General features: G+C 45.5%; 1 protein-coding gene across 1 annotated transcript in view; it reads left to right on the plus strand.

Annotated features, from left to right (window-relative positions):
• LOC120990431 (olfactory receptor 1019-like) overlaps positions 1-24932 on the plus strand; it is a 28222-nt gene extending 3290 nt beyond the window's left edge. The window contains exon 2 of the mRNA XM_040419265.1: positions 23983-24932. Coding sequence (XP_040275199.1) covers positions 23983-24932 — 950 coding nt within the window. The remainder of the gene's footprint in view (positions 1-23982) is intronic.
• Positions 24933-25235: the final 303 nt, after the last annotated feature.

Raw genomic sequence — 25235 nt, forward strand, 5'->3', positions numbered from 1 at the left:
CATTATCTCCCACCCAGTCTTCTGCAGAAAGCGCACAGATGGCGCATGAAAACCAAGCCCATCAGTCTGTCACATCACCCCCATGCATATCAGGGAAACTGTCTGAGCCTCAAGTTATGCAGCAGTCTCTTATGCTGTTTGAAGACTCTGCTGCCAGGGTTTCCCAAGGGCATCCACCTAGCCCTTCCCCAGGGGTGGAAGAGATAGAATGCACTAACGCACAACCACTTATTTTTCCTGATGATGAGGACATGGGAATACCACCTCAGCACGTTTCTGATGACGACGAAACACAGGTGCCAACTGCTGCGTCTTTCTGCAGTGCGCAGACTGAACAGGAGGTCAGGGATCAAGACTGGGTGGAAGACGATGCAGGGGACGATGAGGTCCTAGACCCCACATGGAATGAAGGTCGTGCCACTGACTTTCACAGTTCGGAGGAAGAGGCAGTGGTGAGACCGAGCCAACAGCTTAGCAAAAGAGGGAGCAGTGGGCAAAATCAGAACACCCGCCGCCAAGAGACTCCGCCTGCTACTGACCGCCGCCATCTGGGACCGAGCACCCCAAAGGCAGCTTCAAGGAGTTCCCTGGCATGGCACTTCTTCAAACAATGTGCTGACGACAAGACCCGAGTGGTTTGCACGCTGTTCCATCAGAGCCTGAAGCGAGGCATTAACGTTCTGAACCTTAGCACAACCTGCATGACCAGGCACCTGCATGCAAAGCATGAACTGCAGTGGAGTAAACACCTTAAAAACAAGGAAGTCACTCAGGCTCCCCCTGCTACCTCTTCTGCTGCTGCCGCCTCGGCCTCTTCTGCTGCTGCCGCCGCCTCGGCCTCTTCCTCTGCCTCTGGAGGAACGTTGGCACCTGCCGCCCAGCAAACATGGGATGTACCACCAACACCACCACCTGCGTCACCAAGCATCTCAACCATCTCACACGGCAGCGTTCAGCTCTCCATCTCACAAACATTTGAGAGAAAGCGTAAATTCCCACCTAGCCACCCTCGATCCCTGGCCCTGAATGCCAGCATTTCTAAACTACTGGCCTATGAAATGCTGTCATTTAGGCTGGTGGACACACACATCTTCAAACAGCTCATGTCACTTGCTGTCCCACAGTATGTTGTTCCCAGCCGCTACTACCTCTCCAAGAGAGCCGTGCCTTCCCTGCACAAACAAGTGTCCGATAAAATCAAGTGTGCACTGCTCAACGCCATCTGTGGCAAGGTCCACCTAACCACAGATACGTGGACCAGTAAGCACGGCCAGGGACGCTATATCTCCCTAACTGCACACTGGGTAAATGTAGTGGCGGCTGGGCCCCAGGCGGAGAGCTGTTTGGCGCACGTCCTTCCGCCGCCAAGGATCGCAGGGCAACATTCTTTGCCTCCTGTCTCCTCCTCCTCCTACTCAGCTTCCTCCTCCTCTTCTTCCACCTGCTCATCCAGTCAGCCACACACCTTCACCACCAACTTCAGCACAGTATGGGGTAAACGTCAGCAGGCCATTCTGAAACTCATATGTTTGGGGGACAGGCCCCACACCGCACAGAAGTTGTGGCGGGGTATAGAACAACAGACTGACGAGTGGTTGCTGCCGGTGAGCCTCAAGCCCGGCCTGGTGGTGTGCGATAATGGGCGAAATCTCGTTGCAGCTCTGGGACTAGCCGGTTTGACGCACATCCCTTGCCTGGCGCATGTGCTGAATTTGGTGGTGCAGAAGTTCATTCGCAACTACCCCGACATGTCAGAGCTGCTGCATAAAGTGCGGGCCGTCTGTTCACGCTTCCGGCGTTCACACCCTGCCGCTGCTCGCCTGTCTGCGCTACAGCGTAACTTCGGTCTTCCCGCTCACCGCCTCATATGCGACGTACCCACCAGGTGGAACTCCACCTTGCATATGCTGGACAGACTGTGCGAGCAGCAGCAGGCCATAGTGGAGTTTCAGCTGCAGCACGCACGGGTCAGTCGCACTGCGGATCAGACACACTTCACCACCAATGACTGGGCCTCCATGCGAGACCTGTGTGCCCTGTTGCGTTGTTTCGAGTACTCCACCAACATGGCCAGTGGCGATGACGCCGTTATCAGCGTTACAATACCACTTCTATGTCTCCTTGAGAAAACACTTAGAGCGATGATGGAAGAGGAGGTGGCTGTCACGGATGGTGTACAGGAAACAAGACAATACAATATAAACAATGACTCACTGGATCCACAACTAAGGAACAAAAGGGAGACCCCTGCATGAGACCTGCCGCTCTCCCTTATTGCTCAGCCTATGCGACCACCCCAAAGGTGGATGGGCGCATATCCACGTACCTCGACTATCTTACACCTGAAGACCCTACAATAGTGAGGGGACACGACCACCGGCTCCCTACACAGACACGGAGGGAGTCAGGGTCACCTGGATCCAGAAAACAGAAAATCATAAATACATAAACAGAACTTATCTTGCAGACGACTGGGGACTGGGGACTGTGGACTGGGAACTAGGAACAGCATGCACACACACTCCAGGAAGTTGTATAAGCCGCACACTACTGCATTCTGGGAAGGAACTTAAAGGGCAGCAATCAGTCCCACTGCATGACAGCTGAGATAGACTAACGAGATGAGGAACTTAACCAAAACAAAGAAACTCAAGGAGGAGGATCTGGAAAGCTCCTGTCAGAGCTTCTCAACTGTCTGGTTGTGACAGTACCCCTCCCTCTACGAGTGGACTCCGGACACTCAGGGCCCACCTTCTCAGGATGGGACCTATGGAAAGCCCTGATGAGACGAGTGGCCTTAATGTCCGTCACTGGGACCCACATCCTCTCCTCAGGACCATTACCCTCCCAATGAACGAGGTACTGGAGGGAACCGCGGACAAGACGAGAATCCACAATCCTAGAGACCTGAAATTCAAGATTTCCATCAACCATAATCGGAGGAGGAGGCAAAGGCGAGGGTACAATAGGTTGAACATAAGGTTTCAATAAGGACTTATGAAAAACATTATGGATCTTCCAAGTCTGAGGAAGATCAAGACAGTAGGCAACAGGATTGATGACAGACAGGATCTTGTAAGGCCCAATAAACCTATGGCCCAACTTCCAGGAGGGAACCTTCAATTTGATATTCTTGGTAGACAACCACACCAGATCACCAACATTCAGGTCCGGACCAGGCACACGTCTATTATCTGCCACACGCTTATATCTCTCACTCATGCTCTTTAGATTATCCTGAATCTTTTGCCAAATAGATGACAAAGACGAGGAGAATCTGTCCTCATCAGGTAAACTAGAAGACCCCTCTCCCGAGAAAGTCCCAAACTGCGGATGAAACCCATATGCACCAAAAAATGGTGACTTATCAGAGGACTCCTGACGACGGTTATTTAAAGCAAACTCAGCAAGGGACAAAAAAGAACACCAATCCTCCTGATTCTCCACCACAAAACAGCGCAGATATGTCTCCAGATTCTGATTGACACGCTCTGTCTGGCCATTCGACTGCGGGTGGAAAGCAGAAGAGAATGACAACCGAACCCCCAAGCGAGAACAGAAAGCCTTCCAGAATCTGGAAACAAACTGCGTGCCCCTATCAGAGACTATGTCTGAAGGGATACCATGCAATTTGACAATGTGGTCAATAAATGCCTGCGCCAGCGTCTTAGCATTGGGCAAACCAGGAAAAGGGATGAAATGCACCATTTTGCTAAAACGGTCCACCACCACCAGAATCACAGTCTTCCCCGAGGAACGAGGCAAGTCCGTTATGAAGTTCATGGACAGATGTGTCCAAGGACGGGAAGGAATGGGTAAGGGAAGGAGAGGACCTGATGGCCGTGAATGAGGGACTTTGGCACGAGCGCAAGTCTCGCAAGCTGCCACAAAACCCTCAACCGACTTACGAAGCGCAGGCCACCAGAATCTCAGAGCGATGAGATCCAGTGTGGCTCTTGCCCCCGGGTGCCCAGCAAGGACCGTATCGTGGTGTTCCTTAAAAATCTTGTGTCTCAAAGCGAGAGGCACAAACAACCTCCCAGGAGGACAAAGATCAGGAGCCTCTGACTGGGCTGCCTGCACCTCTGCCTCCAATTCAGGAAAAAGAGCAGAGACCATCACACCTTCAGCCAAAATGGGACCGGGGTCTTCAAAATTCCCACCTCCCGGAAAACAATGTGACAGGGCATTTGCCTTCACATTCTTAACCCCAGGGCGGAACGTGACAACAAAATTAAACCTTGAAAAGAACAAAGACCATCTGGCCTGTCTCGGGTTCAGACGCTTGGCTGACTCCAAGTAGGCCAGATTTTTATAGTCAGTAAACACAGTAATAGGGTGTCTGGCTCCCTCTAGCCAATGGCGCCATTCTTCAAAAGCCAACTTGATGGCCAACAATTCCCTATCTCCCACATCATAATTTCTCTCTGCGGAGGAGAGTTTCTTTGAGAAAAAGGCACACGGTTGCCATTTGGCAGGAGAGGAACCCTGAGACAAGACCGCACCCACCCCTACCTCAGAAGCATCAATCTCAACTATGAAGGGTAACGAAATATCAGGTTGTACCAGGATGGGAGCGGAAGCAAAACTCTCCTTGATATTAGAAAAGGCCTTACGCGCCTCTACCGACCAGGAAGAAAAATCTACCCCCTTTCTGGTCATATCAGTGAGTGGTTTAACAACAGAGGAATAATTCAAAATAAATTTCCTGTAATAATTGGCAAAGCCCAAAAAACGCATCAGCGCCTTCTGATTCTCAGGAAGCTCCCACTCAAGCACAGCGCGGACCTTCTCGGGGTCCATGCGAAAACCAGAAGCGGAGAGAAGAAACCCCAGAAATTGAATTTCTGGAACCGCAAACACACATTTTTCCAGTTTCGCGTATAATTTATTCTCCCGCAGGATGAGCAAGACCTGACGTAAATGTTCCTTATGAGTCTTGAAATCAGGAGAAAAAATCTAAATGTCTTCCAAATACACTAATACAAATTTTCCCATTAAATGATAAAAAATGCTGTTCACGAAATGCTGAAAAACGGCTGGGGCATTCATCAAACCAAAAGGCATAACCAAATTCTCAAAATGGCCCTCAGGGGTATTGAAAGCCGTCTTCCATTTGTCTCCTTCTCTGACCCTGACCAGGTTGTATGCCCCTCTTAGGTCTAATTTGGAAAAGACTTTAGCCCCAACAACCTGGTTAAACAGGTCCGGGATCAGAGGAAGCGGATAAGGGTCACGAATAGTGATACTGTTCAGCTCCCTGAAATCCAGACAAGGTCTTAAAGAACCATCTTTTTTCTTAACAAAGAAAAAACCAGTGGCAACAGGTGACTTCGAGGGTCGTATGTGTCCTTTTCTCAGACTCTCAGAGATATAAGCACGCATAGCGACCCTCTCAGGTTGGGAAAGAATGTATAAACGAGATTTAGGCAGCTTGGCGCCTGGGATGAGATTAATAGGGCAATCATACTCCCTGTGCGGAGGCAAATCCTGAACTCCACTCTCAGAGAAGACATCCGAAAATTCAGAGAGGAAAGGTGGTACAGTCTTAGTAGAAACCTCAGAAACAGATGTCATGAGGCAATTCTCTCTGCAAAATTCACTCCAACCATTTATTTGCCTCGCTTGCCAATCAATGGTGGGGTTATGTTTAGTGAGCCAGGGTAGCCCCAACACTAGAGGAGTAGGCAAACCGCTAAGGACGAAACATGACACATCCTCAACATGAGCATCACTCACAATTAAACGGATATTGTGAACTATGCCCTTTAATGATTTCTGAGAAAGTGGAGCGGAATCAATAGAAAAAACAGGAATGTCCTTTCCCAAAGTGCATACCTGGAAACCATGAGTTATTGCAAATTGATTATCAATGAGATTGACAGCTGCTCCACTATCCACAAAAATCTCACAAAAAATGCTTTTGCTCTCTAGCGCCACCCTAGCAGGCAGGACAAAACGGGAACTACAAGCAAACGGAAAACCTTCAATTTCCGCCTCAACCCTGCCAATAGTAACAGACGGAACATTTTTAAAAGATTTTTTCCTTTTTGTTTCTTTATTACTCCCAGAAAACTGCATGAATCTCCTAGAGGGACAAACATTTGCCAAATGATTAATACCTCCACAACAAAAACAAACCCTCCCATGCGGGCTGAATCTTCTATTGTCAGAGGCAATCAACCCCAGCTGCATGGGCTCCTGCTCAGAAGGGGCTGACAGCGACTGAGACCCCTGCGCACAGAAATAGACTGCTGCACTGTCCCGGGACTGAGTATGACAGGAAGGAGAGATCTCTCCTCTCTCTCTAAGACGCCTGTCAATACGAACGGCCTGAGACATAGCAGAATCCAAGGAGGTAGGTCTCTCATGAAAGGCAAATGCATCTTTCAATCTCTCTGAAAGACCATGGCAAAATTGACTTCGGAGTGAGGCATCATTCCAACCAGTATCAGCTGCCCATCTCCGAAATTCTGAGCAGTATATCTCTGCGGATTGTTTACCCTGGCATAACAGACGTAGTCTAGACTCAGCCAGAGCAATACGATCCGGATCATCATATATCTGACCCAGGGCTAAAAAGAATTCATCCACTGAACGGAGGGGCCGTGCCCCCTCCGGCAGCGAAAAGGCCCAGGATTGAGCGTTACCCCTGAGCAGCGATATAATGATCCCCACCCTCCGTTCTTCATCACCAGAGGAATGGGGAAGAAGGCGAAAATGGAGTTTGCAAGCCTCTCTAAAACGCACAAAATACTCACTACCCCCGGAGAATGTATCCGGGAGCGAGATCTTAGGCTCAGAACAAACTCCATGAACGCAAGCTGAACCGGTCACTTGAAACTGAGAAAAAGTCTTACGGAGATCAGCTACCTCCAATGAAAGACCCTGGAAGCGCTCAGCCAAAAGTGAAACCGGATCCATGCTTGAGACGGTTTTGGGCGGCTTATAATGTCACAGATGGTGTACAGGAAACAAGACAATACAATATAAACAATGACTCACTGGATCCACAACTAAGGAACAAAAGGGAGACCCCTGCATGAGACCTGCCGCTCTCCCTTATTGCTCAGCCTATGAGACCACCCCAAAGGTGGATGGGCGCATATCCACGTACCTCGACTATCTTACACCTGAAGACCCTACAATAGTGAGGGGACACGACCACCGGCTCCCTACACAGACACGGAGGGAGTCAGGGTCACCTGGATCCAGAAAACAGAAAATCATAAATACATAAACAGAACTTATCTTGCAGACGACTGGGGACTGTGGACTGGGAACTAGGAACAGCATGCACACACACTCCAGGAAGTTGTATAAGCCGCACACTACTGCATTCTGGGAAGGAACTTAAAGGGCAGCAATCAGTCCCACTGCATGACAGCTGAGATAGACTAACGAGATGAGGAACTTAACCAAAACAAAGAAACTCAAGGAGGAGGATCTGGAAAGCTCCTGTCAGAGCTTCTCAACTGTCTGGTTGTGACAGTGGCTCAGGAGGAAGAGGAGGAAGAGGGGTCATTTTTAGCACTTTTAGGCCAGTCTCTTCGAAGTGACTCAGAGGGAGGTTTTTTGCAACAGCAGAGGCCAGGTACAAATGTGGCCAGACAGGGCCCACTACTGGAGGATGAGGAGGATCAGGAGCACGAGGATGAGGAGGAGGTGGAGGAGGATGAGGATGAAGCATGTTCACAGCGGGGTGGCACCCAAAGCAGCTCGGGCCCATCACTGGTGCGTCGCTGGGGGGAAACACAGAACGATGACGATACGCCTCCCACAGAGGACAGCTTGTCCTTACCTCTGGGCAGCCTGGCATACATGAGCGACTACATGCTGCAGTGCCTGCGCAACGACAGCAGAGTTGCCCACATTTTAACGTGTGCGGACTACTGGGTTGCCACCCTGCTGGATCCCCGGTACAAAGATAATGTGCCCACCTTACTTCCTGCACTGGAGCGTGATAGGAAGATGCGCGAGTACAAGCGCACGTTGGTAGACACGCTACTGAGAGCATTCCCAAATGTCACAGGGGAACCAGTGGAAGCCCAAGGCAAAGGCAGCGGAGGAGCAAGAGGTCGCCAATGCAGCTGTGTCACGGCCAGCTCCTCTGAGGGCAGGGTTAGCATGGCAGAGATGTGGAAAAGTTTTGTCACCATGCCACAGCTAACTGCACCACCACCTGATACGGAACGTGTTAGCAGGAGGCAACATTTCACTAACATGGTGGAACAGTACCTGTGCACACCCCTCCACGTACTGACTGATGGTTCGGCCCCATTCAACTTCTGGGTCTCCAAATTGTCCACGTGGCCAGAGCTAGCCTTTTATGCCTTGGAGGTGCTGGCCTGCCCGGCGGCCAGCGTTTTGTCTGAACCTGTATTCAGCACGGCAGGGGGCGTCATTACAGACAAACGCAGCCGCCTGTCTACAGCCAATGTGGACAAGCGGACGTTCATAAAAATGAACCAGGCATGGATCCCACAGAACCTGTCCATCCCTTGTGCAGATTAGATATTAACTACCTCCCCTTAACCATATATTATTGTACTCCAGGGCACTTCCTCATTCAATACTATTTTTATTTTCATTTTACCATTATATTGCGGGGCAACCCAAAGTTGAATGAACCTCTCCTCTGTCTGGGTGCCGGGGCCTAAATGTGTGACAGTGGCCTGTTCCAGTGGTGGGTGACGTGAAGCCTGATTCTCTGCTATGACATGAAGACTGATTCTGTGCTGACATAAGGCCAGATTCTCTGTTACGGGACCTCTCTCCTCTGCCTGGGTGCCTGGGCCTAAATGTGTGACAGTGGCCTGTTCCAGTGGTGGGTGACGTGAAGCCTGATTCTCTGCTATGACATGAAGACTGATTCTGCGCTGACATAAGGCCAGATTCTCTGTTACGGGACCTCTCTCCTCTGTCTGGGTGCCGGGGCCTAAATATGTGACAGTGGCCTGTTCCAGTGGTGGGTGACGTGAAGCCTGATTCTCTGCTATGGGACCTCTGTCCAATTGATATTGGTTCATTTTTTTATTTTTTTATTTTAATTTTAATTCATTTCACTATCCACATTTGTTTGCAGGGGATTTACCTACATGTTGCTGCCTTTTGCAGCCCTCTAGCTCTTTCCTGGGCTGTTTTACAGCCTTTTTAGTGCCCAAAAGTTCGGGTCCCCATTGACTTCAATGGGGTTCGGGTTCGGGACGAAGTTCGGGTCGGGTTCGGATCCCGAACCCGAACATTTCCGGGAAGTTCGGCCGAACTTCTCGAACCCGAACATCCAGGTGTTCGCTCAACTCTAACCATAAGAAAAAAGAGGCTGGATTTACCTGTACCCAAGCATTTTACAGAAGTAGGACATGTAGAACGGGATTTAAAGTTTAGGATACTTGAACAAGTGCCCTTACCCAGACTGGGTGGGGACAGGAAGATACGTCTTAAAAGAAGGGAGCTCTATTGGATTTTTGAGCTCAAGACTCTGAAACCAATGGGGCTCAATGTAGATTTTAGGGTGGTTTGACTCTCTTAGTTTTGTCTTATTGCTCCCCTTTTTGTATGTTTGTCATTAGTGTAGGTGACCCTGTACCATCCCATGTTGTGAAATATATGTGGGGTTCTGAGAAATTCTACTTGTCTCTTGTGTGAGGTTGTCTACAAGTGCAATCGCTATACTACAAGTTGATTATTAATATTGTCTCTCTATATACTTTTTGTAGATGAACGCGAAGTCACACTCTACAATTGGATCATCTCTGTGAATACTGGAAGATTGCAGGACCTACCGGCATTAAATAGTTGACACCATTGATATATATTTGTGTTAAGTATGTATGATTTATGCGCAGATATCTGGGGGCCGATACTATGGATGGGGCTGGGCAGCAGTGGCGATCTGGAGCGTGACTCTTCCAGACAATTATGTGGCTGGACGGGGGACAGGGACGGGACACATGTGTAGAATGGACAAGAACGCGTGTTCTCCTAATGGGGCGACTGTGATATAGAGTCTCCTCACGGTGACATCTCTGTCTACAGTTGCCTCTAATGCTTGTCGCCTCCGGTTGGTTTCCAGTTGGAGGCTGCGGGCATAGGAGGCATGTGTATGAATGCTTCGGATGCACAAACGTGGAGGGCATTAATTTTTAATATTATGGGGATGAGGTGGTGAAATTTGAGAGTGGGTTTTCCTACCGTTTTGATAAAAACCGCTGGACCCCCTCTTTTGTACGATAATGTAAGCCAGAATGTGAGATTAAGACAAGCCCGTGACGTATTGATGTGTGTGCATCATGTGACTGTTCACATGATGTTGGTGCCGACTGATCCGTGTCCGCCCATGTGTGGGAGTGAGCATGCTTGTTGCGCCTCTTTTGCCGTGCGGCCATCTTGGTTGTGGGCCGCCGGTCTCTGCTCATTACAGAAAGTCTCGCGGTACAAATTGTGTCCCGCGCATGCGCATCTCTAAGTTCCGGACGCCGAGTGAATCCTGCTTTCTTCCACAGTATGTGAGATATCCATAGTTTTTTTTTAAATTATACAATTATGGTCACCTGTAATCAATGAGTAATCACTATGTTTTTATACCATATCTATTTAGTTTCTGGATTTTCTATAGATCACAATTTGGACACAGGTATTGATCATGTTTAAGGCTTGATTATTGTATATATATTATGAATTTGTCTAATCATTATTCACTTTTTGTCATGATTTTGTGTACTAATTGGATTATAATCATGTAAATTGCACAGTAATTTTGTCTGCTACATAAGCACCTGTGTTTGCACTGAATGTTATGGCTTGACAAAGGCTCCATAGAGAGAGCTGAAACGTTGTCTTAACATGGGGGAATAAACACGGATACCTGTGTGCTGCCTTGGTTTCTTCTATACATATTTAAATTGGATCAAGTCCGTGGTCTGCTCCAAGGAGTTGCACCGATTGAAAGAGAAGTGTGTGTGCTGCTCATCTACTTTTTTGTTTTATATATATATAATACACAAATAGTTGGCTCTTCCTCCACGGTATATACTTAGCAAATGACGAGGCAGCACTTTCAGCTTTAAGTGAACGGGTGAGGACCCCAACCTTTATTCCAAGCGACGTTTCGACCTGCTCAATGAGGCCTTTATCAAGCTACATAACAGTGCATATGACAAGGTATATATACCCACAATTCAATACAAATCAATTACAATCAGTGATAAAGCATGTCTCCAATCTAGTCACATGATCTTTAACCTTATCCTCACATGACATAAGTGCATGATAAACATTATAAACCTACTCATGTTTAGAGCTTACAAAAGTTACAAAAGTGATCATAATACTATTAAAAACAATGTATATAGATATTTCTGTACCTCCATTTAAATTAAATAGAATATGCATCTATTTAGTACGTGACTACACAAAGTGAACGCTGTGCAAAAGTGTTAGGTGCATAGAGGGTTAAAATCATCAGTTATTGGTACGGCTGTACCATATCACAAATTAAAAACAACAGGAAGGAGCTCACCACACATAGACACTTAGAACCGGCCGGAATTGGCGTCCCCTCGTTAGCGGTGCGCATGCGCCGAGCCAGACGCCACTGGCCACGCCCCCGACGCCGCCGCGCACCCACATGATGGCTCCATGGACCGCAGCGTAATCCAATGGAACGCACCGTAGGAGCAACAGCTGCGAGGGGAGGGAGCCCAGGGCATGTGGCTCGGCGTCAGACGCATCGCATCCGGGGGCGTGTTCAGTAACCATAGTGATGTAAACAGTGTTAAGACATGCGGACGATCGCACTGACGCCAGGAAGCATACATGTGCACACAATCTAAATAACAGGCAACTCTGGGCACATGGAAATGACCCAAGGGGAAGGCAATCAAACTCAGCCTGTAAGCCAGAGCGATTGCATCGTCCCCAATGGCCACCACCGTTATACCTACATTGTGTGTGGTTACAATGGGACACACCCCTCCCATCTACCTACACAAGTAACAATGATGTGTATATGACTCCACCAGCTCCCAGGTGTGTGGCTAGTGAAATAACACACACCATCTATACAAATTCAACCACTGTCATACATCAATAGACATAATGTGCATCATGCAACCAATCCAGGTCATCAGTCGCAGTCCTGCAAGCCTCCACACAATGGTCACTTTCACGTTCATGTGTTCAAGGTCATTGGGCGGCTCTATCCAGTACATAGACAAAGGTTCATCAAGCTCATCCAAAGTGATCTAGAATGAATGAAAATATGTATCAATATACATTGGTTGTATTCACAAGAACGCTAGCACTGTTACATATCTCATACACCAGATCAAATGGTCAAGGACCCCCACGTTAGCGAGCGCTTCACACATTTATCACCCACATAGTTCCCATCTACATTCCGCATTGAGGCCATCAGGCTTCAATGTATGTAACCTGTGTATCCACATGATCTCACGTTGTTTAAGTAATCTTTCCCTGTTACCTCCCCGTTTGAGTGGGGGAATGTGATCTATCACCCTAAATTTGAGGTCCCTCTCTCCGTGCCCAGCCTCAACAAAGTGCTTCGGCACAGGGAGATCTCTCCTCTTTTGACGGATCGAATACCTGTGATATTTCATTCTGGTCTTGACCTCACAAATGGTTTCCCCTACATATAAGAGATTGCAGGGGCAAGACAAAACATGAGTAGGTTTATAATGTTTATCATGCACTTATGTCATGTGAGGATAAGGTTAAAGATCATGTGACTAGATTGGAGACATGCTTTATCACTGATTGTAATTGATTTGTATTGAATTGTGGGTATATATACCTTGTCATATGCACTGTTATGTAGCTTGATAAAGGCCTCATTGAGCAGGCCGAAACGTCGCTTGGAATAAAGGTTGGGGTCCTCACCCGTTCACTTAAAGCTGGAAGTGCTGCCTCGTCATTTGCTTGATATATATATATATATATATATATATATATATATATATATATATATATATATATAAATATTGTGGAGGTTAGCTTTACAAATGGTCGGCTGGACTGGATGCAAAATAAGGGTTTTATTGGGGAAAAAAATCACACAACAAAATTTGTTCCAACAGCATGGCTTGGCTTCAACCCATCAAAGTACAGTCACATAAAGCTCTTATCTTCAGCCCTCATGTGTCATATAACAGTTCAATTTGTAAACAGGCAAAAATACAGGAGTCACCTTTGTGCAGAGTCTTGCCTCTTTCCTTCTCTGGAACACTGTGGAGAGGAATGCTCCCAAGTCCTCTGCAGACCAACACCACACACACACTGACAGTGTGTCTTTTAGGGTCCATTCACACGTCCGTTTTTTCTTTCCTGATCTGTTCCGTTTTTTCAGGAACAGATCAGGACCAGATCTGGACCCATTCATTTTCAATGGGTCCTGGCTAAAATCGGACAGCACAATGTGTGCTGTCCGTTTCCGTTGTTCCGTTCCGCATGTCCGTTTAAATATAAAACATGTCCTATTCTTGTCCTGAAAAATCGGATCCTGGACCAATACAAAGTCAATGGATCCGCAAAAAACGGAAGACATTTGTATGTCATTACGTATGCCATCCGTTTTATGCGGATTCCGTTCCTGGAAATTAGGCTTCCTCCCCAGTATTAAATGTGACCAGTGCGGCCCCCCTCCCTCTATATTCATTGGTGGCCAGTGTGGCAGTGCGGATTCCCAGTAAGTTTTCTACAGATCTGATTTTTCACTTCGTGAAAAACTCAGATCCGACAGTATATTCTAACACAGAGGCGTTCCCATGGTGATGGGGACGCTTCTAGTTAGAATATACTGAGAACGGTGTACATGACTGCCCCCTGCTGCCTGGCAGCACCCGATCTCTTACAGGGGGCTGTGATCTGCACAATTAACCCCTCAGGTGCTGCGCCTGAGGGGTTAATTGTGCATATCATAGCCCCCTATAAGAGATCAGGGGCTGCCAGGCAGCAGGGGGCAGACCCCCCTCCCTCCCCAGTATTAAATGTGCCCAGTGCGGCCTCACCTCTCCCCCCCCATCATCGGTGGCCAGTGCGGATTCCCAGTATTAATAAATGTGCCCAGTGCGGTCTCACCTCCCCCCCCCCCCCATCATTGGTGGCCAGTGCGGATTCCCAGTAATAATAAATGTGCCCAGTGCGGTCTCACCTCTCCCCCCCCCCATCATCGGTGGCCAGTGCGGATTCCCAGTATTAATAAATGTGCCCAGTGCGGTCTCACCTCTCCCCTCCCCCCCCATCATTGGTGGCCAGTGCGGATTCCCAGTAATAATAAATGTGCCCAGTGCGGTCTCACCTCTCCCCCCCCCCCATCATTGGTGGCAGCGGAGAGTACCGATCGGAGTCCCAGTTTAAATCGCTGGGGCTCCGATCGGTTACCATGGCAGCCAAGACGCTATTGCAGTCTTGGCTGCCATGGTTACTTAGCAATAAATACAAGCATTATACTTACCTGCGACTGCGAGCTGCGATGTGTGTCCGGCCGGGAGCTCCTCCTACTGGTAAGTGACAGGTCTGTGCTAAAAGCAATGCGCCGCACAGACCTTTCACTTACAAGTAGGAGGAGCTCCCGGCCGGTCAGACATCGCAGCTCGCAGTCGCAGGTAAGTATAATGCTTGTATTTATTGCTAAGTAACCATGGCAGCCAAGACTGCAATAGCGTCTTTGCTGCCATGGTAACCGATCGGAGCCCCAGCGATTTAAACTGGGACTCCGATCGGTACTCTCCGCTGCCACCAATGATGGGGGGGGGGGAGGTGAGACCGCACTGGGCACATTTAATACTGGGGAGGGAGGGGGGTCTGCCCCCTCCTGCCTGGCAGCACCTGATCTCTCACAGGGGGCTATGATTCGCACAATAATTGTGCGGATCACAGCCCCCTGTAAGAGATCGGGTGCTGCCAGGCAGCAGGGGGCAGTCATGGACACCGTTCTCAGTATATTCTAACTAGAAGCGTCCCCATCACCATGGGAACGCCTCTGTGTTAGAATATACTGTCGGATTTGAGTTTTCACCTGTTTCCGTTTTTTGCGGATCCGCAAAAAACGGATGACATACGGAAACATTTTCAGGAACAACGGACCGAAAATCGGGATGTAGAAAAATACGGACGTGTGAATGTAGCCTTAAATTAGCTTCCAGCTACCACAAACTCAGCAATCTAATATCACTGGTTGCCATTTTTCTCCGGGATTTACATCACTGAGAGCAGTAGCCTGCTGCTTCCACAAAATACTGATTAAGGGGATTGATATTCCAGCTTCCACCAAATATTGATCAAGGGGTTCTATATACCGGCTTCCACAAAATACTGATTGAGGGGTGCGATATACCTGCTTCCACAAAATACTGATTAAGGGGTTTTATATACCTGCTTCCACAAAATACTGATTGAGGGCTGCAATATACCTGCTTCCACAAATACTGATTAAGGGGTTTGATATACCTGCTTCCTCCAAATGCTGATTGAGGCCTGTGATATACCTGCTTCCACAAAATACTGATTAAGGTGATTGATATACCTGCTTCAACCAAATATTGATTGAGGCCTGCGATACACCTGCTTCCAAAAAATACTGATTAAGAGATTTGATATACCTGCTACCACAAAATTACAGATTGAGGGGTGCAATATACCTGCTTCAATCAATTATAGATTAAGAGGCTCTATATACTTGCTTCCACAAAATACTGATTAAGGGGTTTGATATACCAGCTTCCACCAACTACTGATTGATGCCTGCGATACCCTTGCTTCCACAAAATACTGCTCTTTTCTAGGGACTTTGGCACAGGGTCATTTTGAAAATGACAGGCAGAGGAAGAGGCAGGCCGTTCCGCAGGGGTGGTACGTAGTGTTGAGCGCGAATATTCGAATTACGAATATTTATCTTGAATATCGCAACTTCGAGAATTTGCGAATATTTCAAATATAGTACTATATATTTTCTATATCGAATATTCGTCATTTTTTTACATCTGAAAATATGAATTCTCCCTGCTTCTTGCTTGTGTCATTGGCCCACAAGCAACTTAAAGTATAACTGTCGTATTATTTTTTTTTGGAGTATTGGATTGTGGTGATTAATATCACCTTGGTGGCCCTATTTCAACTTTTCACTATGTATTCAATTACCCCTTAATTCCACATTTTTGTTCCCTGTACTGCCTACTTTTACCTGTGCTTAAAATAGGGTTGCTAGGCATGGTCCGTCTATCTGTTGAAGGACGGAGGACACAGAAGCACGCAGCCTGCAAGGTCAGATTACAGACAGCCAGGGACTGTAGGTAAATGATTAAAGCCAGGTCCACCCCAGCAGCTGATAACAGTGCCTGGGCTGTGTGCACTTCTCCCTGTCCCTGCGCTTGGCAGACGCTCCCTCACTCAGCAGAGCTGGAGAAGGCAGAGTGGAAGCAGCGCAGAGCAGGGAAGGGAGATCTGCCGTCTGCTCAGTGTATCAATGAAAGCAACATGTGGTAAGAGGACCCCTTTGTGCTGCAGGAGATTAACCCTTTAGGGGGAGGGCTCTGGTTACTGACACTTTTGGGGGGGCTATCGTTACTGGCTAGTGAGGGCGGGCGGGATTAGCCTCAGGTTGAGGGCAGTGGCGGCCATCTTAACTGAATAGTGAAATTGCAGTTTTATGCAGACTGGTTGCTAAGGGCTGAATCTTATTAAATATGGGGTAAGTCAGTCTAATAGTAACTGATTCTGGAATATCATGTTATTAGTAACTACATATATGAAAATTGAAATTAGGGTCTAAATGTGACAGTTATCCTTTAAGCAGGAAGGAATCATGTTTTCAGATGTTAGAAAATGACGAATATTCGATATAGCCAATATATAGCACTACTGTATATTCAATATAGTGCTATATATTTGTTTTTTTAGAACATTTGTCTTTTTTTTTCCCTTAAGTCATGATTCCCTCTTGAATAAGTTGCTTGTGGGCCAATGACAAATTGGCCCACAGGCAAGAAGAAGGGAGGAATCATATTTTCAGATTGAAAAAAAGACGAATATTCTTAAAATGAATATATAGCACTACTGTATATTCTAAATAGTGCTATATATTCGTTTTTTCGAATATTCATCATTTTTTTCCATCTGAAGTTATGATTCCTCCCTGCTTAAATTGCTTGTGGGACAATGACTGTTCTATTCTAAAAAACGAATATATTGCACTATATTCTATAGTGTTATGTATTTGTTTTTGACCCACTTCGCATTAGTCGATTTTTACATTGCAGATTTTTCGCAATCGCGAAATATTCAAGAATACGAATATTCAAGTATGTCACTGTCCATGTTGTGGGACTTATTGGGCACTTCTAGTAAGTATTTAGTGGCTGCAAATATGACTTGAAGAATTGTCAGGTTCGCCTGCCATTAAAGTGAATGGGGCCCGCCGCAAACGCGCCGTTCGCGAACATTTGATCGTCCTGGCTGATGTTCGTCCATCACTAATGTATACCACTGAATGCCATCGCTTCTGATAAGGTAAACACATTTTTTTAATTATACAAAACTGTGATTGATATGGTATTTTATGGTGGTTCACTATGGATTGGTGATTTTTACAAAGTGGGGGCTGTGACACCCGTTTGATTGGCTCCCCATCAAAAAAGGGAGGGGCTATATACACTATATTATAGTTGTGAATATCACTTGTTATTTAGCTTGATAAAGGCTACCATGTAGCTGAAACGTTGCTGTCTGGCTTTTTGTGTTCACATTCTGTGAAGTACGATTAATAAAGTAAAGAACTGGAGATGCTACCGTTACCTTTCTTCGATTGTTGGTCTGAGGACTGCTGAGGATCTGCGGTCGTGGTTTGGCTGATGCATTCTGTGTTTGATATTATAACTATTGGGTACACTGCTAACACATAGTGCATTCTGACAGAGAATTATTATTATTGGTGGAACTTTTGGGAGGACTATTAAATTTGGAGGCACCTTGGCACAGTATCAGCTTAGCACAATAATTTTTGAAGGCCATTATGTTTACGATGCTATAAGTTTCAGGGACACTATTTGCTGGGCACAGTTATTTCTTAGGGCACTGTGCCCTAATATCTGTTTCTGCAGTATATTATTGGGAAGCACAGTGGGCACAGTATTGGGGGTGGCAGGATGGGGTGTTCAGAAGGTGGGCAGGAGGTTGGAAAAGTAGGAAAATAAGATGTCTGTCAAACTCTAGGGAAACAAGAGATGGCTGAAAGAAATCATCATGGCAGTCTGGTCTGAATGTAGAAGATAAAGAAAGAGAACTACATCAGAGGATACGTCACTGGATGTAAGAGGTATATTGGAGGGGGTGTGTGCGTGCGACGTTTCAGTTTTCGCCTCGGGCAGTTTTCTCCACGATCTTCCCCTCCTATAACATAATTGCCCTCCCCAGTCCCTAGTTTAAACACTCCTTCAACCTTCTAGCCATCTTCTCCCCCAACACAGCTTCCCCTTCCCGATCGAGGTGCAGCCCATCTTTACGATAGAGCCTGTAGCCAACAAAAGTCGGCCCAGTTCTCCAGGAACCCAAACCCCTCCTTTCTACACCAGTTCTTGAGCCACTTGTTAAATTCCCTTATTTCCCACTGCCTTTCTTGTGTGGCTCGTGGTACAGGTAGTATTTCAGAAAACACTCACTTTGAAGTCCTTGCCTTGAGCTTGGGACCTAAATCCCTAAAATAATTTTTAAAGATGATCCACCTACCTCTAACTTTGTCATTGGTTCTGATATGGACCATGACTGCTGGATCTTCTCCAGTTCCTCCCAGTAATCTGTCATCCCAATCTGTGATAGGTCGAACTCGAGCGTCAGGAAGACAACACACCGTTTGACGATCCTGGTCTTTGTGACAGATCGTCCTATCTGTTCCCCTAATAATGGAGTCTCCCACTACCAGCACCTGTCTGGCCTGCCCTGCTCTCCTGATCCCCTACTTACTGGAGCTGACATACCCCTGACTGTCAGAGGAAGGGTCCGACTGCAGCAGTGCTGACATCCCCCTCATATGACAATCTTGTGTCAGATCCGGGCTAGCCTCCCTGGCACTCTTCCATCTACCCTGCTTTTTGTTACCCAGCTAACTACCTCACTTTCCTGAGCCTCCATGCTACCACCGTCCCCCACATCTACTCCATAGAGCGCCTGCCTAGTAAGCAGCAAACTTTTTTACAAATTGCCAACTTTTCTCAGTGTCGAAAGTTGCTCGCTTATATACACGATGTGTAGGCAATTTGCTCACATTTTGAACAAAGATATGCACCTTACACGGCTGTTCCAGGACTGCAGACATTAGACAAGATGTGCACTGGATGGCACTGTCAATAATGGAACTCATACTAATGGGGAATACACAAGAAAAGAGCAAGCAAAAATGCAATAATACAGTTCAATGAAAAGCAACTGACTTACTGTAGTCCCCTCCTAAAGTCCCAGAATCTTAAATCACGTAATCTAAAGTCACACACAATACAAACACACACTGGAAATCAGACACGTGAATGCTTACAAACTCACTTGTATAGTGCTACTCCCAAATAGCTTCAAACCAGACTGCTGTTTTTGTTTTTTCTCTGGATTCAAAGGCACTACATGCATCCATGGCATCACTGCAGGTGCTGGCTGTATGATGTAGCAAATGCCCTGTTCTAAGATCCATGGTGTGAGATCATTCTGATCTGAGCATTTAAACTTTTGAAATACCACAATCATAATCAATTGCGACATCAGAGTGGTTTTACGGAGGGATAGGGGTCCCTTTGTAAGCACTTGACTGCGATAATTGAGTGACGATAGGATGTCATGGCAGATGGAGGTCTATCAATAGCCCCCAGGTCCATGAACATTGCTCCTATATTTCTACCACATAGTGAATAATACCATTAACCGACATCCTAAAATAAAATTGCAGAATTGCAGTTTTTTTCCATTGTTCCCAAAAATTATTCAGTACAATATATTTTCCACCCTAAAAATATACAACTCATAAAACAAGGTATGGACGTCTCCGTTGATCGGGTAATTAAAATGTTATGGTCTTCGGAATACTTGATAAAGACCCATAATGAGGAATAAAACATTGTTGATCTACTACTTGAGGAAATAGCTAAAATGACATTGAAAGGGGAAGTTATCATTATGGGAGACTTCAATCTTCCTGGATGGTAAGGTGTGTCTTTTTTCTGATGACACAAAGATTTATAACAGGGTTGATGTTCCTGGAGGGATACACCAAATGGAAAAGGATTTAGGAAAACTAGAGGAATGGTCAAAAAGCTGGCAACTAAAATTTTATGTTGATAAGTGCAAGATAATGCACCTGGGGCGTAAAAACCCAAGAGCAGAATATACAATCAGTGATACAGTCCAAACCTCAGTATCTGAGGAAAGGGATTTAGGGATCATTATTTCAGAAGACTTAAAGGTAGGCAGACCATGTCATAGAGCAGCAGGAGATGCTAGCAGAATGCTGGGGTGTATAGGGAGAGGCATTACCAGTAGAAAGAGGGAGGCGCTCATGCCGCTCTACAGAGCACTAGTGAGACCTCATTTGGAGTATTGTGCCCAGTACTGGAGACCATATCTCCAGAAGGATATTGATACTTTGGAGAGAGTTCAGAGAAGAGCTACTAAACTGGTCCATGGATTGCAGGATAAAACTTACCAGGAAAGGTTAAAGGACCTTAACATGTATAGCTTGGAAGAAAGACGAGACAGAGGGGAGATGAGAGAAACTGCTAAATACATAAAGGGAATCAACAAGGTAAAAGAGGAGAGAATATTTAGAGGAATAAAAACTTAAATTAGAGGGGCAAAGGTTTAAAAGTAATATCAGGAAGTATTACTTTACTGAGAGAGTAGTGGATGCATGGAATAGCCTTCCTGCAGAAGTGGTAGCTGCAAATACAGTGGAGGAGTTTAAGCATGCATGGGATAGGCATAAGGCCATCCTTCATATAAGATAGGGCCGGGGGCTATCCATAGTATTCAGTATATTGGGCAGACTAGATGGGCCAAATGGTTCTTATCTGCCGACACATTCTATGTTTCTATGTTTCTATCGTGGGATTTTTTTTTCTACTTAAGAGTAAAAAAGATTCTCAGTTTTCATTACAAGGATGTTGTCAATTCCTTGTGTTCTAAGGTTTTATAATTCCCTGTAGGTATGAATCCACAAAGGACTGTTTCTTGAATGTAATATTCAGCATTGAGATCTGTGAGGAAAAATAATTCTCCAAGGGAAGTCGGGATGAATATAAAGAGCTGTAAATTAACGTGGACTGCAGTCATACAGATATGAGGCAAACAAAGCATGAGTTGTGGTAAACCTGCTCTCAGTCATCGCTGGAAGTCTTCTTCATCCTGCCCAAGGTCATTCTAATGTTCTTATATGAATCCAGAGGGGGGAAAAAGCAGACTGGTTTAAGAGCTCCATTTATACAAGCAGCCAAACAACGCAAGTTTGTGAGCGTTCGTGTGTTTCATTGTTAAGTGTGTGTTTGTATAAAGTGTGTGACTTTAGATTACGTGAGGGAGTATCTGTCATGTTGAATTTACTATTCAAAAACATCACCAATAACTTTTTCCACTGAGATTTTCTGACATTGGTTTTAGACAGATGATGACATTTAAATGTCTGAAAAGTCACTGAATGTAAAATGAAGACACGGAAAAGAGAATTTATCAAACTTCATTTCAAAAGTGGAGCTCCAGACCCTATACTACACATTGTGATGACCTTCATATGTTGTGTGTGAGGCAATAAGCTGGAAGTCCTGACTGCTAGTATTAAAAAAGTCATGAAAAACATCAATGATAATAAAGGTAAGGGTGGAAATTTCCCGTTATATTTGTTCTAATATCACATGATTCTACAAGGGGATGTGAAACACATAAGGCTGGGGAACACAGAGAAAATAAGGACTAAAATAAATGAGTCCTCCATGATAAATAACCCAAGAGAACTTCAACAAAAGTACTAACAAAATGATGGTTGAATTCTCCCTACATAGATTCTATATAGTTGAAGAAACTGACTATATTGGTGTTTCTAGTGTTGATATGTTGTCTACTTGTATAGCACTTTCTTTCCTTTTCATCAGGGTATCTCAGAGGGGAAGGGGTTAATGGAAAACGGTTGAGTAGTGTTTTTATTACATAGTCCCTGTACCTTTTAACAAAAGAAGCTTAGTAACGATGATGTAAGTATGGCTGTTTTCCGCAGGTAGATGCTGGGCCTCTTAGTAGGCAGAGAGTGTACTGTAGCCCCCAGTAGGTGGTGGGTGCTAGGAAAACTGATATAAGGGGCTGTCTCCCACCAGATGAAAAGAAACAGGAGCGATGTGTTTGACATGTGTTGTCTGCCTGACTTTTATGTGGGGTCCTAGTACAGTCCTAAAGTGGGCGTCAGCAGGGGGGGTGACAAGCAGTTCCAGTGAAGGGTGTCAGAAGGGTCACCCACAAGAGAAGTACAGAAGGCAAGGCTATCACACCTGTCAGAGTGTTGGAGGCAGGGGAGCAGCTAATGTAGGTGAGCCAACCGGCGTCTGGGCCCTCAAATTGAAGTGGGGGTGCACAAACCAACTAAATGGGTATGCCACCACCACGTCTAGACTTTCCTTTATATTTAGCTGCCCCTCTGCTGATCTGCCCATTAAGTGTTAAGGCACTTGACTCCTTCCTCCTCTTCACATCAGGGACAGTCTCCTACTCTCTTTCCATAAAAAGCAGTAGGGTCAGACACAGTTCCACAGCCCCTGCCCCTCTAATTCCCGGTGTCGATGGGTCGTTCTTCACGCATTTGGTGCTAAAACAAGTTGGAAGAGGAAGTCTGACTGAATGGGAGGAGAGAAGAACGCTGGAGGCAACAGAGATACCACCACCTCTGTATAAGTACTCTACAGATAGCAATACTCCCGGAGGTGTAACTCCAGTGTAGGTACACTATATAGCCATTTTTCTTTTTTCATCCCCACCTCTGAAGAGCTATAACCTTTTAGTTTTCCACTCCCAGGCACATTATAAGGGCTTGTTTTCTGCAGGGCGAGTTGTATTTTTTAATGGCTCCGTTGAATCTACCATAACATGTACCGAGAAAATCTTTTTAAAAAATGTTTTCGTTGTAGAATGGTAACAAGATGCAATTTCACCACTGTTCTTACAGTAGGTGTTTATACATTTACATATCATGACTCTGATGCTTTTCGGACCTTACACAGGCCCTAAATCATAGTTGTTTGGAGTGATCATCACAAACTGTGGATTGTATTTACATTGGGCGTTTGTTGAACCATTACAGAGATACCAAATCTATATAATTTTTAATATGTTTTACTATTTAAAGATATTAAAAATACTTTGTGCCACTGCCATATTCTGATGCCTATAGATTTTTATTTTATTTTTTCACCCAGGTAGCTTGTTCTTATGGAGTGAACTAGAGTTTTTAATGGTATTATTTTGAGGTACATACACTACCATTTTCTGTTTAGTTCTGAGTAAGTGCGTTCAGCCATTTTCTGAACTCCCATAGAAGTGGGACACGAGCAGCTGCCTCTACTATCACAGTAGCCTCAAGACAGGACCCCATTCATTAGATAGAATAGAGTCCCAGAAGTGGGACCTTCATCTATCAAGCATTTATGTCATGTCCTTTTCATATGCTATTAATCTCAAGATGGGAATACACTTTTAGACCTTTTGATTGTGGTATTCAAAGATAGACCCCTCCCCTTTTATCATGTCATGTGATCAGGACCTTTCATTGAAGGACCCAACCCTTATCTGACAAATTCCCCTTTTTTTAGAGCATACTTAGGCACAAGCTGCACAATAATCATTGATAACACAATTGTAAAAACATATTCACAAGTTACTTTTGCATCCTAGGTTTTTTTTTTTTTGGCCTCTAGTTCTATTTTCTATATCATAATGTTTATGTCATCATAGATGTCTCCAACAAGACACAAGTGGCCGAGTTTGTATTTTCCGGGCTGACCAAGGACAAGAGGCTGGAAAATTTTCTCTTCACATTGTTCATGGTCATCTACCTTGTCACCATAGTGGCAAATTTAGGCTTGGTAGCTATTGTCAGGACCACATCAACCCTCCAGATCCCAATGTACTACTTCCTGAGTTACCTCTCTCTGGTGGACATCTTCTATTCTTCTACCATAACTCCTAAGATGCTTTCTGACCTTAAATCCTTGAAGAAGAATATATCCTTTGAAGGTTGTGCTCTTCAGTTCTTCTTCTATGCCTCTCTGGCCTCCATAGACTCCCTTATCCTCTCCATCATGTCCTATGACCGCTATGTTGCCATCTGCCACCCTCTCCATTATATGACCATAATGACAAAGAAGAAATGTCTATATCTTGTTCTTCTTTCGTTCTCCATTGGCTTCTTACAATCTTCAGTACAGACCAGCTGTGCGTTCTCTCTTCAATTCTGTGGGTCAAACCTGATCAACCATTTCTACTGTGATGCTCCTCTGCTCTTCAGACTGTCCTGCTCGGATACATCTACTTGTGACAAGGTCACTGTCTACATTGTCAGTGCCATGGGCATGGGTCCATTGATGACTATCCTATTGTCGTACCTCTTAATTGTCCTTTCAATTTCACGCATACAATCAGCAGATGGCAAAAAGAAAGCCTTCAGTACCTGCTCATCACACATCATATGCATCTCAATCTTCTATGGAACCATATTTTTCACCTACTTTCGTCCTTCTTCCAGTGTCTTTACCATACAAGACAAGGTGGCTTCTGTCTTCTACACGGCAGTAACACCAATGCTCAACCCCCTTATATATAGTCTGAGGAACCAAGATGTGAAAAGGGTGGTCATAGCATTGTTGTCAAAGCAATTAGGGAAAATGGGAAAATGGTGCCATTAACTTTTACAAATCAATGACAGAAAATAAATATAACCCCCACCCCCATATAACTGCTTGATGTCATACAAAAAATACAATAAAACCAAAATAAAAAAATAAAAAAATTACAAGCTGGTGGTTGGACCTAGATCTTTCACCTAGATCTGTGGCTGCAGCATTCAATGTAGTTCAATACAGGTTTGATCCAACATGTGATATTAAAGAACAGTGTGAACCATCCACCATTATGACCCACCCCACAATATTCTACAACATTGCTATGAGTAGGACTGGAAAAGTCAGGTCTAGGAGTCCACTGCAATA

The sequence above is a fragment of the Bufo bufo genome, chromosome 1, assembly GCF_905171765.1.
Source record: "Bufo bufo chromosome 1, aBufBuf1.1, whole genome shotgun sequence".
NCBI classification, from domain to species: domain Eukaryota; kingdom Metazoa; phylum Chordata; class Amphibia; order Anura; family Bufonidae; genus Bufo; species Bufo bufo.